Source organism: Notothenia rossii (genome assembly GCF_949606895.1).
Source record: "Notothenia rossii genome assembly, chromosome: 5".
NCBI lineage: Eukaryota > Metazoa > Chordata > Actinopteri > Perciformes > Nototheniidae > Notothenia > Notothenia rossii.
Genome location: NC_136903.1, coordinates 72538126 through 72554030, shown reverse-complemented (window position 1 = coordinate 72554030; position 15905 = coordinate 72538126). Strand labels below are relative to the sequence as shown.

At 39.4% G+C, this 15905-nt stretch overlaps 1 protein-coding gene across 1 annotated transcript in view; it reads left to right on the top strand.

The window, feature by feature from the left end:
* Positions 1 to 1845, top strand: part of col7a1 (collagen, type VII, alpha 1) — a 79075-nt gene extending 77230 nt beyond the window's left edge. The window contains exons 113-115 of the mRNA XM_079682257.1: positions 258 to 311; positions 442 to 490; positions 713 to 1845. Of these exons, the coding sequence (XP_079538383.1) occupies positions 258 to 311; positions 442 to 490; positions 713 to 729 (120 nt within the window). The 3' untranslated portion in view covers positions 730 to 1845. The remainder of the gene's footprint in view (positions 1 to 257; positions 312 to 441; positions 491 to 712) is intronic.
* Positions 1846 to 15905: the final 14060 nt, after the last annotated feature.

The following is a 15905-nucleotide window of genomic DNA, read 5'->3' as shown; positions in this document are numbered from 1 at the left end:
CTGTGTGTGTGTGTGTGTGTGTGTGTGTGTGTGTGTGTGTGTGTGTGTGTGTGTGTGTGTGTGTGTGTGTGTGTGTGTGTGTGTGTGTGTGTGTGTGTGTGTGTGTGTGTGTGTGTGTGTGTGTGTGTGTGTGTGTGTGTGTGTGTGTGTGTGTGTGTGTGTGTGTGTGTGTGTGTGTGTGTGTGTGTGTGTGTGTGTGTGTGTGTGTGTGTGTGTGTGTGTGTGTGTGTGTGTCTTACTACCTGTACATGTGGCAGGGAGAGCTGGGCCTAGATGGAATCAAGGGAGACAGAGGAGAGCCAGGCATGACGGTCAGTGCTCGAGCTGAACCGCGGGGCTCAATCTGAACAGACGGACACAAATGAGCACACAAACATATGCAGAGTTTATATTAAAGCTATGTGTTTTTTCATCTGTTTCCACTCTTTATTTCAAATTCAGGAGTATGAAGTGAGAGAGTACGTTCGCTCGGAGATGGGTCAGCACTGTGGTGAGTCTTTCATGCAGCTTGCATTGCTTATTTATAACAGCTGTCCCCAAATTGAACTTCAGATAGTAATCACAGCACATGAGTCACAGCCTCCACTGAGCCCTATGAAAGTAAGATACTGAAAGAGCTGAAGAGAACTACAACAAAGCCATGACTCTTTAGACTGAACTTTTTTCTTCCCTCTCTTTCTGCTTCCTTCCTGTCCATCTGTCTGATCCTCAGCGTGTGGAGGTAAGTGAGCCATTCGACTGCAGCAGAAGAGGGCTGTGATTTAGCATGAGTCACAGCAGTATGCTATACCACATATGCTGCTGCAGAGTCTGTCCTGAGAGCAGTCAGTCTCATACATTATATATTAGTAGAATGCTTTGGGGCATTTGCCCTCATTAAGCATTTGTGTGTGGTTTAAATGAGCATTTGACCTCATGCACACAAAAATAACACAGAGACATTAACTTTTGGCAGCATTGGGGTCAAAGTCAAGATGGGGTTATATAAGCTTAATGTCAAATATTTTTTAAGATTAATCTTAAAAAGTCTCTCTGCATTCTGCCTAAGATACATCTTTAAAAAATCTGATTAATGGACTGAAATGGCTTATTTTGTGTCTACTTTTGTTGTTGATTTTTATGTTAATACACATCACTGGACACAATGCTCAAACGAAGGCAATGGCTTTTCTATTATATTGCATATCATCTGAACTAGCTGAAATAAACAACACGTTTTTCTAACCAGTGAGAAGGGATGGCCATTATAGACTCAAAATGATCAACTTTTCCTAAAGTTTTGACAAATGTGTTTGTTTGAACTGCTAATCAATTCAAAACGTCATCTGTGTTGTGAAGCAGCAGTTAATAAATATGCAGTGTTACTGAGAATGAGGCCAAAACACACATTTCACTCATGTTTAATTCATTTATTATTACCTAAGAAAAAGTTTCATAATTTGCAATCGGTCACGGTTTGAGTCTGGGGTGTTAAGTTGAATCTGCGCTGATTTGACTCGAGTCAAAAGAGATTTGACTCGAGTGCGACACAAGTCCATAAAGCAGTGACTTGTGTCCTTAAAGGATTACAGCCAGTCTTTGGAAGATTGCCATGTGTTGACCAGTCTTGCAAAAACTCTGTAAATCCTTTTAGCTGGTGTGTATGTTGGAACGCTGGAATTATTTTTTTGTGGTGCTTATGGGTTGTAGTTGGCTCTGAACGTTTTACTACCAGAATACTCGGTCCTTTCTTCTTTTGTTTTTACATTATTTAAGCTTTCCGGTCCCCCTTTTCTCCCTCCTGTGTAACACTCATCCCGCTTTCCTAAATCCTGTCTCTGCTCCCTCGGTGTCCCTGTCCCCTCCATCTTCTCTATCTGGCTCCTCAGGTTCAGACCGAGTAAGTCGGTCCCAGCCCCCGGTCAGGGCTCGGCCTACACCAGAGCAACAGCTGGTCGTGAAGGGTAAGGAGGGTGAGTGTGTCCGTCCATCGCTCTGCCTGTCTGGTCGCCCTCGATCTGTGTGTCTGTCTGCTATCCGTCTCTAACAAACAGTTTTAACTTGTGGTGCTGCATCTGGAGATCTCTGAACAATGGGTGGTTTTCTCATCAAGAAAACAGAGAACTCCATTTACGTCCCACTTAATGTGTTCTGTGTATCCAGGCAAATATAATTGCTATGAATATCAATCTTTATTTATTTATATAGCACAATTTAAAACAACCTCAGTTGACCAAATAACACAATAGGAGAAATAATAAAACAATAATTAAAAACAAGATAAAAAGCACAATAACTAGAAACATATAAAAACACATACCGATGTCAACATGTTATGTTCAACTAGTATTAAAAGCCAGTGCCAGAGGTGAGTTTTTAGCTGAGATTTAAAAAGTTCAATAGAATGGAGCCGTTTGGATATGTACTGGGAGCTGCAAAAGCCCTGTATTAAATATAAGTGAACAGGTTTTATTTTACAATACCTTTATTTAGACGCTTCTTAATTTGAGCTAAAAGGGCCTTCCTGCTATGTGAATCATGGGCCGTGGTGACGGAGGTGAAGGATGTGACCTGTGTGACATTACATTTCTCAGGTCGTGAGCTGCGTGTGGTGGTGAACACCAACGACCCGGACTACGAACACATCTACTCCATTGAGGCGTACGACGAACCTTTAGACGAGCTGCTCTACTTCACTCCTTCTGCAAACCAGAGTGATGGTACAGTGTGTCATAGTGACCAACGTTATCACACATTGAAATAACACTTTTCCCACACACTGGGCACTTCCTCAGCCAACCTGGTCTCGTGTGAAACTTGCAAAATGAGCACATTGTCTAAGAAATTGAAAGTGTTCCCTGCTTGAAAGTTGAAAGTTTCCCAAAGTTAAAATGCCTAAGGTACCTTCTGATGTTTATTCTAATCTGAAGGTATTCGATCACCCGACAAGCAGTTTGTGGTTTTCACTTCTCAAAATAAAATTTGCAACACAGATTTTTGGAAGAGTTTGAAATCTACATGGTTACATCCATGTTGGCTTGCTATTTGCCCGTGTGCAAGCCGGCATGCATGTGTCTCCTTGAAAACGTAATGAAAACACAGATAAAATTAGGAGCACTTACTACGTTTAATATGGATTACAATATGGTCTAGGGCAATATCCAGTAAGCAATATCCAATATCCAATCACATAAGTGCAATATTTGATAAAGCAAATGATGTGAAGATATCTGAATTGATGAGTTATTGTGGTGCTGCAGAGAAGTCCTGGCCTACAAGCCGTATTCCACAGACTTAACAAAACCTCCTTGTTTGATACAGATACTCTTAAGAAATTACACCATGATCATTTAAAAAACAAACATTTGATGGATAATCTGATTATTGTTTCAAAAAGGGTAATTCCCAGAAATATCTGGAGTAAAATCGCAAATGAAGTATGAGGTAAAATAATCGCAACTAGTTATTCTTTCCAGAAAGTGCAGTCCTAGTATACTGTACATCTGAAATCAAGCAACCTCTCCAAACGTATATACAATCAAATGAGTGTTGATTTTTGTGCAAAATGATTTAATCATGACCAAATCATTATCCTATCCTCAAAGAAATGATTTAAGCTTATTGATAGGACCACATTTCTATTTATATTAATCTGTTATGATGATTATGCTGAAGTCTAAAATGGATTAGATGATTAAAATGTTCAGTCACAACAGACAAAAATAGGAGAACTATAACAAGGATGCCATATTCTGGGATTTGCCTTTTATCTAAATTACAATGTCCCTAACTCTAACAAAATTCAATCACACGCTATAAACTTTTCAGTTCCATTTGATAAACAAAAGATGGCAAGTCAAATCTTTGCTTGTGTCCCATACTATGGTTTATTCAATTGACACATAATCAAATTAGCGCCAGGGGAGCATGTCTCATATTAAGTGTTTGTGTTTAACTTTGTGCTCATTTCATAACATTACGAGACTTTGTTGACCATTCATATTCTCACACACGCAAGCTACAAGCACACACCATCCTGAATGACTGTGAACTTTAACGTGGACCGTGTTCTTTAAACCCAATAACACATTAATGCAAAATGTCTCTTTTTTTTTGTTTTATTTACTGAATGTTTCGATTCCTGTGTGTGTGTTTGTGTGTGCGCCTGTGTGTTTGTGTGTGTCTGTTGACAGGTGAGGTTGTCAAGGATAACACTGACAAAACAGTCAAAGCTCAACCAAAAAAATCAGCCTCAGCTGATGTTAAGAAAACAGCAAAAGATGGTGGTCAGAAAGCAGCCAAAGTTACCACTCTGAAAGCAGTCATGTCCAGATCAGTCAGGTCCAAGAGGAGAGTCAATGGGGAAGGTAAACCCGCGGCCGTGCTGTTGACTGGTTCTGGGATGGTATCAGGGGTACTCCTGCCTGGTGTCTGGCCCTCTCTGCATGTCTCAGGCTGCATTTGCTGTTGACTGTTGAAAGGCAGTAATGCATCCAGTAAAATGAAAAGAACAAAGAATAATACATTAGTGCAAATGAGGTACTTTAATGGATTGACGCTATGGTTTGAATAAGTTTGATCTAAGTGGGCTTGAATGTTTGTTTTGGGTCCCCTGTTGCCCTTTGTTGCTGTTCTGCCTCTGCTCCTTCCTACCTCGCTGGCCCTTTACTCAATGTGTGTGCCTTTTGGTGTGCACACTCTTCACCTGTGTGTCTGTGTGTTGTGCAGCTCCAGCAGACGTGTGCCTGCTGCCCATGGAGGAGGGGAGCTGTGGACGGTACACGATGCGTTGGTACTTTAACAGCCAGGTTCAAGCCTGCAGGCCCTTCATCTACAGCGGCTGTGAAGGAAACGACAACCGCTTCCTTGAGCTGGAGGAGTGTGAGGAGCTCTGCCTTGGGGGGGCCGAAGGTAATCACACACACACACACACACACACACACACTCACACTAGTTAATGTCAGGTATTGAATATATGCTGACTAACGAGCGGTCTGTTGTGCAGGTCGTCCTTCCTTGAAGACAGCACAATGAATGAGGACCAATCTTCCTCTGCCACTGGAATGTTAGCCTTTATTTAGCTTTTAAAGAGTATTATTTTGTCAATTGTCAACATTTGTTTTTGTTTATTTATTGTTTTTGTAGGCCTAACCCAACCCAAGGTTAAGACGGGATGCCAGAGTGCTTCCTTGCTTTATATTCTCCAAAACATGCAACTACAACAAAAAAAGCCAAAATAGTGTTTATTAGTAGAAAAATGATGTTGTATTACTTTCCTTCTTGTGCAGTAGAACATTACAATTAAGAAAAAATGTATTTGCTTTACTCTTATTTCTCATTTTAACTGAACAACAGTACTTTGTTAAAGTACCTTCCATATCTTATTCATTTCATGTTCCACACAGACTTGTATGCAGACAAAGGACTTATGACTGCATACAGAGAGGGAGTGGACACATGACTCACCTCACTCTTAAATGCTATATTCCTCAAGTATGTACTGTACCAATCTGGGGAAGTTCGTTATGTTCCTTTTTTAAGGCCATAGTTTGTAGTATTGCTCTGAGATTTGTATTTTACATCAAGCCTGTTACTCCACTTATCATCAAAAAAAGAAAACTAAAAGACATTTCTCTCTATTTGGAAAATGATTGCATATTTTGCAATTGAAAACACTTTTTCAACCCTTTCGACATTACAATGTCTTCCATTGTTTGGTATTGACTAGCCACTTTGTTTAACAAATATCTTTCTTGGTATATTCGGAAAAATAATAGATACAAAAAAAAAGCACTTAACGCATATCGCAAAGATTAGAGTCAACAATTTATAATAAGGCTTGTTTTCTACCTCTGTGCAAAACCTGTTGCGTTATTAAAGACCTCCATATGAAAGTTAATGCATACTGCTTTTTGGCATTTAACAATGACTGTGACTCACTTGGGGAGCAGCTGTTGTTGTCATGATTTGCAGCCGTTGTTACATAAATTGTAAAGTGTCAAAGAGAAAAATATAACAATCCCGAAAGCAGCATTAGCTAAAAGGAACATACTGTATGACAGACCGCAAACACAAACACCCTTTATGAACTTCACTAAACTGGTAGTAACTTCAAGGATAAGGTGTTTTCATTATTTAGCTCACTCCTTAAATGTACAGACTGTACAAACTGTACACACTATTTTTTTACACATTTGTACCAATATTTCAAAGTGTTCTTCTAATTATAATTGTACTGTAAAGTTCTTCAACATAGACACACAGGAGTCACTTTTAGTTTAGTAATCATGTCTTTGAGTCAGTTTGGTATTTAGTAGTAGCCTCCGCAGACCAGACACAATTTGAAATGGAGGAATTCTAATCTTCTTTTTATCATCACACATGTACACTGCAGCAAATGTATGAATTTTAGACTCCTAATTTACCCTTTAATAGTATTAGGAGTGGGGGGGTTGGTGCCTGACTCATCCCGCATCGCCCAGAATGAGAACTGGCACCTGTCCAGGTACAAGTCTCTACACTGTGTACTTGTTCCATATGAAATGTGTCCCTACAACCTGAGCTACTGCTGCAAAGCCAATTCAAAATAATATAACATGACAAACATTACAGGTTTATACAAAACAAACAAAAACATATACAGCTAACTTAAGTCCCTAACAACAGAGTTGAAATTGACTTCTATTCGACATTTTTATGAACTTTTTTATCAAAGACGCAGATTCTTTTCATGGTTAAAATGAATGAATTCAACCAGGTGATTTTCAACCCTTTCTAATCCCTGAAAGTGAAAATAAAAATGAAAATAACTTCCTGAACCCCAGGTGCCTGAAATAACTCCTCACATTTCTCTACATTATAACTATGCAAGCACACCTATATTTGTTTATCATTATGGGCACATTTTTGACAAATATGAAGAACCTAGCACAATATTCTGCCAATATTTTGTACATAATGTATTTCATCGTTTGGGGGAACTTGTGCTTATGATCACGACTGCATGTTCATCTGTCAGAGAAAAGGTGCTATTTTTAAAGGTATTTTTATACTGTGTATTGAAGATGTGTATTCATGTGGTGCAAACCTTTTTTATGTAGCCTTATAGAATATTTTAAAAGAGCTTTCTAATAAACCAAATGTTTCAGTAAAAAAGTTTGGTCTTTTTTTCGATTTCTGCAAACACAAACTTATTTCACGGTGATCACGAAACTTATTAAATGACCACGACATTTTTAGATAGATAAGGCCCTTAATTATCTTTTTGTCACACAAAAACTTGAATATATCCACTCAAAGAAATCCAGTAAATATGTGTGTGTGTGTGTGTGTGTGTGTGTGTGTGTGTGTGTGTGTGTGTGTGTGTGTGTGTGTGTGTGTGTGTGTGTGTGTGTGTGTGTGTGTGTGTGTGTGTGTGTGTGTGTGTGTGTGTGTGTGTGTGTGTGTGTGTGTGTGTGTGTGTGTGTGTGTGTGTGTGTGTGTGTGTGTGTGTGTGTGTGTGACCAACCAACCAATCAAGATGTTCTAATTTCATCAGCTGATTTTATTAATGAGAGGATGTTCTGCTTGTTGGCCACGACCCCTCCCCCCTTGGTTTTTCCGTGCTCGCTGCCCTCGGTTGATTTCCCCCGGTGTACGACACGCCGACTTCATCACACTCGAACAGGTCTCACGCAACTGCGTCATCACCTCATGCCCTGCCTTTAACTGACTTCATTTCAGAAGTTATCTCAGTCACCACCTTTACAAGCTGTGGGCTTGTATGTGCTGGCACAGGCTTTCTGACAGCTGAAATAATGCAAACTATGATCACAACATGCTGACAGTGATCGTGGAGATATAGAAAAATAGGTGGAAACGGCTTCAAATTGCTCAGTTGATAGAAAAACTGCGGCATGGATTAAACTGATTTCCTCAACAGTTATTATTGTATTACTTAGGCTTTCCACTATGTTTTGGAACCTGGCTGCTCGGACTTGAGCTACAATACTAACGAAATCAATTTTTTACTATATATGTAAGACTATTAGACTCTTTATTAATAAGATCCTAATTTAGACTGCTGTGTGCCAAGTGGACCCTGAAATAAATTAAGAGCTTTGTCACTGTCTCACTAAACGTGTACTTGGTTTTGCTTTCAAATGTACTTACACACTGTAACAGTTCAAAGCAGCAGCCTCTCATGATAGCACAGCGTGGTGGTGGGGGGGCTGCCGTCTCTCAGTAATAGTTACCTGCTGGGCCTGAAGCACTGGAGCTTCATCAGTGAGAATGACTTTGGGCTGTTTCTATCAGCTCATAAACCCAATATGAACCACACGTTTATTTGGAAATGCTTTGATTTACTCAAAACACTGATCTCTAAAATAACATGGAAATACAACCCTGGCTGTGCCAAGCATACTGCAGGCCTACATTTATTAATTTATGTATGTTTCTCACGCTCCATGCTTTCCCCTCAGCATGCATAATGTCTCTTGTCTCTTACGAATGTGTATTTGTCAGTGTGTGTGGTGGGGGGGGGGTGGACGCTCCCTGGCACACGAGGATTTCATCATGATTCGTGTGTCTGAGATACATTTCACATATCCTAAAAATAGCTGCCGTCACTGATTTCAGTTGCCGAAACTAGTCGGCTTTGCAAGACACAAGAAGCCCTTAGAGCAGTCCTGCAAGTCTTTGAAGTGTGTGTGTGTGTCTGCGAACTTAGGTCTCAATGAAACAAGGGGATCTTTAATAACCTTAACTAATTTGATATTCACTCTGCTACTTATGGTGCTCCAAAGGGCTCTTTCTCTAAACACACACACACTGAATGTGTGATTCAAGGTTGTCCTTCACAGACTTATGCTAATGTATGTGTGCATGTTGACTACAACTGTATTGTAATTCAATATGAACTAAATGCCCCCCTCACTGAGTGTATGTGTTGAGTTATATTGGTGTTATTGTTACTCCCATCATAACAATGTTAATGCTGCCATCACAGTTGAACTCATCATAGGACATTAATAAGATGATGAGCTATTGCATACAAAACAGAGCATATTCAGGGTTGCTTGCATATGATTTTTTTAAATGCAGAACAAAAGGTTCATACGGAGTATTTTTTCTACATAAGCCACTTTGCAAGAAAAAGGCTTTCAAATAAGACACAATAATGATTATTATCCTTGACCCTTCAAGGGTGTTTTAGACAGCCACCATTATCCTTCAGCTGGTAAGTAGTGGGTCTGGTGGAGGACAATCATATGTCGTGAGCACAATAGTGGCTCACCCTGTCTGTGTGAGGCAGAACTGCTTCTTATCGCCTCTCGGGTGATGAGGAGTCTGCAGAAACACGTTTAGGAGTTGTCCATTTTTCCTCTTCAGTGACCTTGACTGTTTAAAGCCCCGGGGTCCTTGGGTTGGCAGAGAGCTGGATCAGTAGACCCTCGCCAAGAGAGGAGCAAGTCAGAGTCTCTCTCTTTCTCTCTCTTTGTCACTCCTCTCACTCTCAATCTTGCCCTTTTTCTGCCACCCACTTTCCTCCGCAAGTACAAAGGCTGTTGCTATAGCAATGAAACATGCTCACTTTTACCCTCTCAGCCATATTAGCATATGATCCATATCACTTGTATCTTTATTTCTGTCCTACTTGCTCGCACATTGCTCATTAAACGAAACCTGAACCGTTTGTGTGTGGGTCCTTTTAAGGTGCCCGTGCACTTACTTATCTATACGCACAAACGTTCGTGTCAAGACAAAAATGAAGAAGGAAACGTGAGGGATTACTGTAAAGCTTGTGCATGCTGTTCACAGCAGATTCCCTTCCACGCTTTGACCCAGTGTTTTCTCTATTTCAACTCCTGGAGTTTGCGAGTGTGGGCAGAGGATCAGAAGTTCCCCCTGTCCGTTAAGTCTTTCACTTGAGCACTCAGAGTTCTGCCAGTCTAAGCATTTATTCAGTCTCTTGATCTGAGCATTTGGGTTGACCTCTCTGGACTCCTGGCTACTTTACACACCTGCTACTCAACTCATATCATCCTGACTTTGGGCCCAGATGTGTATGCATGGCATATTTGAATTGAATGGTGGGGCATTATCTGATCATTAATTTTCAGATTTAGTTGGAAAATCTTCCTTTGTCTGCTCTCATGTCCATCAACGAACTGCTCTCTGTTTGGGTGAAAACAAGGTGTTGTTTACTTTGTTAGCAGATGAGTCCGCTATTAGCAGATGAGTCCGCTATTAGCATATTCTCTTCATTATGGCGGTAATGAGCACAGAGTGTCACAATGCCTCAGCATTATTATAAACCTCTCATGGGACATATCGGCGCATAAACCTAAATTAACATATGCCATTTCTCCTCTCTCCCTGCTGTCATTCAGCAGTCCATGCTCTATTTAAATTTATGCTCAAACTACTGATGTCCTGGGATTTTTTTTTCTTTTTTCTCAGCTCTCTATCCATTACTCTCCCTCTCATCTTTCCCCCTCTCTCCTTCAATATTCGCCCTCCAGCGATCCACTTCCCCCCCTTGACTGTAAGTAAATCTGTAATTTTGCAGCTGACTAGGAAGCAGAAAGTGGGGGAAATTGTCGGTTATTGGTTCAGAGTAGGAGATGACAGATTGGATCCTTTAAAGCACTTCCTGCTCTTTGGAACCAGTGCAACACCTAGACCTATTCCTGATAGTGCTGTGTAGCAAGATTAACCTTTAATGATACATTTTCAATACAACTGTACTTTTAAGGCAGAAACACAGTATGGGTGAATAGGTTTTTGTGGAAAATACCCGTCACCCTTTGGAATAAGCTCTCAAAGATTCAGAGCATTAATGGAAAACTAATCTTCCCTGAACAAACATTAACAGTCCATTAATAAAGTTAAATCAACAGTAGGGGGGGTTAAGGTGTAGCATAAAGCTCAGACTGCACACAATAGATCAGCAGATGGATAGTGAGAGGTTAAAGAGACCACGCTGAACACCTGTTTGATTAAATGTAACTCACTCTGCAAACTAAGGGTATGTGAAAGTATACTTTACCCGGAGGTTGTCAATTATATTCTAAGATAAGATAAACCTTTATTGATCCCGTAGGGAAATTCAGGTGTTTTAGCAACGAGATAGAAACACAGAATAGGACAGGTGTTCAAACAAGGTATAATTAGAATAAGTTTGTGGTAGTATAGAATAACATGAAAAAATATATATTGTTTACATTTATACAATAAGAAATATTATGAACATGTATTGAATATGTATAAATGTGTGGCTCTAGAGATGGTAATAAAGATCAGTGGGTCGGTCTATGACTTTAGGCCAAACAGAGGCCTCTCAACTACTGTTGCTTTGTATTTTGTTTTGAAGTTTTATGAGATAAAAGAAAAAATAATAACGTATTTTGATTCAATTTCTGCCAACAGATCCTGCAAAATTTAACAATTATTACTCGTTGTCTGGATAGCAATAGAATCCATGTTGCTCATTTTAGCTTTTCATGGTTTAGCTCCAACTCCCCAGCTAGAAATGTTTGGTTCTAAAAACATTCTGAGAATGTTAGTCATTGTTCTTGGAAGGTTTTCAGCGGGAAGTTTTTGTTTGGTTCCCAGAACGTTCTTCTGAAAGGTAGGATAACGTTCTTTAAAAACATTCTTAAAATGTTTGGTGATAACATTGTTAGAACATTATGCCCTCCTATTCTTAAAACGTTTTCAGCGGGAAGTTTTTGTTTGGTTCCCAGAATGTTCTTCTGAAAGGTAGGATAACGCTCTCTAAAAACATTCTTAAAACGTTTGGTGATAACCTTCTTAAAATGTTTTTGAAAACATTGTTAGAACATTATGCCCTACTATTCTTAAAACGTTTTCAGCAGAAGGTTTTATTTTGGTTCCCAGAATGTTCTTCTGAAAGGTAGGATAACGTTCTCTAAAAACATTCTTAAAATGTTTTTGATAACATTGTTAGAACATCATTCCCTACTGTTCTTAAAACGTTATCGCCAGAAGCTTTTATTTTGGTTCGCAGAATGTTCTTCTGAAAGGTAGGATAACGTTCTCTAAAAAAAATCTTAAAATGTTTTTGATAACATTGTTAGAAAATTATGCCCTACTGTTCTCAAAACATTTTCAGCTGCAAGTTAGATGTTTTATGTTGCCAGAATGTTATTATTTTAGAGAAGGATAACATGGTTTATGTTAAATAAATTATGCTAATGTTCTATGGTAACAATTTACTAAAATATGTTTACATTATTTGAACATGAAGACATAATATTCCTGTAATTGTTCAACTCAAAATAACCATTGTGGTCATTAGGATGATTTTGATAGTTTACTTAACTATTGGAATTTGACTATTAACACATGTAAAAGGATGACACGGAATCAGCTGGTGAAAGTAACATTTATTTATTAGAAAAGGGGAGCTGGGAGTGGAGGTTGGTTATCAGTGGGAAACAGTTGTTCCAGGGTGGGTGGAGAGGCCTGGCTGGTCTTGGGAGTGTGGAAGGCCTTGGATTTCTCCTGGGAGAGACACAAAAATCAGTGAGGCAAAAGCAGGCAAAGTTGTCAAAGAATATGCTGGTAAAAAGCTAGAGCGGCACGCAACAAACCATTCATTGCAACAATCTTGCAGGGAATTAGTGCAGGCTGCAGGTTTTCATAGTGTGGCTGATGAGCAGGTTGCAGGTGTGGTTGATTGGAGATTGCTCCCAGCCGTGTAGCGCAGACCAGCAGGCAGAGAGAGAGACACACAGGCCCCGTCTCAGGTCGGTTAAATTAAATCCTTGCTTCCCTCACTTGCGTCGTTTCCCTGTGTTTAGTCCCTCCCTCCAGGGAAGCATGGATGGACGCAAGGAAACCACGAGAAGCAGGGAAATTAGTTTTAAGAGCAATGGGACGTCCTTTCCTCCGGAGCGTCACGTGAAGCGACGTCCGTATGTGATGACGCCGCACAGCTGTTCGTCTGACAGCAGCTCTGTCCCCGTTATTTTCACAAACACCCCTGCCACACATTTACTGACACAAACATATGTATCATCTGTTGTAGACCCCAATAAATAAAATCAAATAAGAACTCATTCTCAAAAAAGATAAACGCCATACTTAAAATGTATAAACGAACAATAGTTTGATTAATATTGATTAGAGTAGAAATAAAATAATTGAGAGAAGAAAAATATATATATTGTCTATCAAAACCCTTGCACACTTTGTTTGTTTGTGTGGATATGTAGCACATTAACATTTAACAGCACTGACTGAATGGAAATGAAAATATAAAACGAAAAAAGCGATCATGAAAATGTTTCAAATAAATGAATAAAATTATTTTTGACCACTTTGTTGTTCAGATATATCACATATGTGTAACTAAATGATACATGAATTGACACAAAACACAGTTTAAACTGAGGAGTGACTCTCGCGAGTTTCATTTATTTTCTTCACTCCGCTGGGGTACTGCCCTCATGTCAAGAACAAGAAGCATGAGATCAGTGCATGCACTGCATCGTCCAATCAGTGAGCGATACACAGTAAGGGGGCGGGGCGAGTATCTGAGGATTTCATCGGAGGATGGACTGGTGGTTCCTCGACTATCGCTCCTCCGTTATCGCTCCTCGCTCCTCAATCCTCGGTCCTCCGGCAGAAATAAGAGCCATGGGACGGTACCATAGACTGTATGGACGGTACTCAAGATGGTGCAGACAAATCAACTTCCGGTGAGACCGAGGAGCGAGGAAATGAAAATAGTCGACCTGAGACAGGGCCAGAGTAGAAAGAAACACATACAAACACTAGCAGGAGTTTCAGGGACGGGCAGTGATAGTCGGTCCGTTCTTCTATATGTCTGTCTTTGGTTTTCTAAGTGTTATTATATGGATCATATGACAATAGAGATATGTGCATAAACAACAAAAACACTTGGGGTATAATGTTCGAACAATGTTATCACCAAACATTTTAAGAATGTTTTTAGAGAACGTTATCCTACCTTTCAGAAGTACATTCTAGGAACCAAAATAAAACTTCTCGATTAAACCATTCCTAGAACAATGAATGGTAACATTCTCAAAATGTTTTTAGAACCAACAATGCCTAGCTGGGAACTCAGACATGCTTACGCAAACATGCAATATCATAAATTACATGCTTGTTTTTTTCAAAAGGAAAATATGGTGACATCGGATTTTTTTTAAAACATCCTTTTCAAACAAATGCAAAGCGCTCTAGATACATCTGACGTTGTCCTTAGAATGTTGCAGGCAAAACCTCGATCCAGAGGTTTTAGCCAACTATAGACCTATTTCTAATCTTCCGTTCCTCTCAAAAATTCTTGAGAAAGCAGTCGCAAAACAGCTGTGTGATTACTTAAAAAACTATGATTTATTTGAAGATTTTCAGTCTGGCTTTAGAACACAACATAGCACAGAGACAGCTCTGGTTAAAGTCACAAATGACATTCTAATAGCCTCTGACAAGGGACTTGTCTCTATTCTTGTCTTGCTCGATCTTAGTGCTGCATTTGATACTATCGACCATGATATCCTGTTGCAAAGACTAGAGCACTTAGTTGGCATACAGATGTAGCGATTCATTTCAGACAGTTTGAAACGCGAGGGCCGTGATTGGTACGTGATCTGCCCTCGCTCAAGGGAAAACCTCCAGCTTGACTTGAGACCGCCCCGTGATAGATAAATGTAATTTATAATGAAGCCAGCTGCAATTGATCATTGATCCACCAGGGGGTGCAGTGGGGTTCCACACTGGAGCTCATGTGAAATGAAGTGAGATACAGTATGCTGGATGTACAGCGGAACTTTGTTAAGATCCATATGTCACGGATATCATACTACTGTGCTAAATAAGAGACATGTAATCATTTACAAAACATCACAATGTTGTTATTTAACAAAATAATTTTGTTATTCGAAAAAAACGAACGGGAGGAAATGCAGCCCGGCTCTCGATTTTTAATCCTAATTTAATCATCATCTTCACCACGATCATTTACATTTATGTTCGCCGAATTGACATGAAATCACTGACACATATGAATATACTGTATTCAACTTCATTAAAACGTTATTAACGTGCCTAAACTCAGTAATTCACCAAAAATATGTATATTTTAATGGAGTTTCGTCGGTCGATCAGGATCCCAAAGTGTAGCGGAGGGATCCTCATCTGGATTAAGGGTGTTATTTTCCCCATAAGGAACAAGTCGCTGCAAATTATCCCGCTTATTACATGGCCACATTCTCAACAAAGTAACGACATGACTCCCAATATTAATTTAAATGCTTTTATGGATTTAGAAAATGTTTTTATTGATTTAAAAAATAGTTGTATGTATTGATTTAAATTGACATGCATCCGCTAAGAAAAATAGTCCGTTGTTACAGTTTTTTAAACAGTCTGAATGAAACGGCAGCTCTCAGCTGTGTATTTACACAACTAATGGCCCATCAACCACAGCTCTCTCCCCCCCTCCCCCCCTGATCTTTCTTCTCCAGCAGCTAAATTAACAGTAGGTTACTCTGAGTGACCTGTATGTGACAAGTTTACAGTTAGTGACGTAACAACACCATAAAAGCTGGTGGGTTGAAAGCAATACGGGAGGTAAAAATAACTAGAATAATTGTGATTTATTTATTGTGGCTTTTATGTTTTTAGGTATAAAATGTTATGTAATTCAGGCTTATAGTTCACCCTTCTCTAAAAGCCTTCAACAATGACAATATTCATTGTAATTTAATAAATCCTTCCAACACACATTGTAAAAAATAGCCTACTGTAAGTTAAGAAATCATTTCAATATGTACATCTTCTGATGTAACAACAATAACATTATAAATAGTAACATAGCTGAACATGGTATTGCACATTTAGCTTTTAGTGTCACTGACCTGAGATGTTTTTACTACATGAATTAAGGT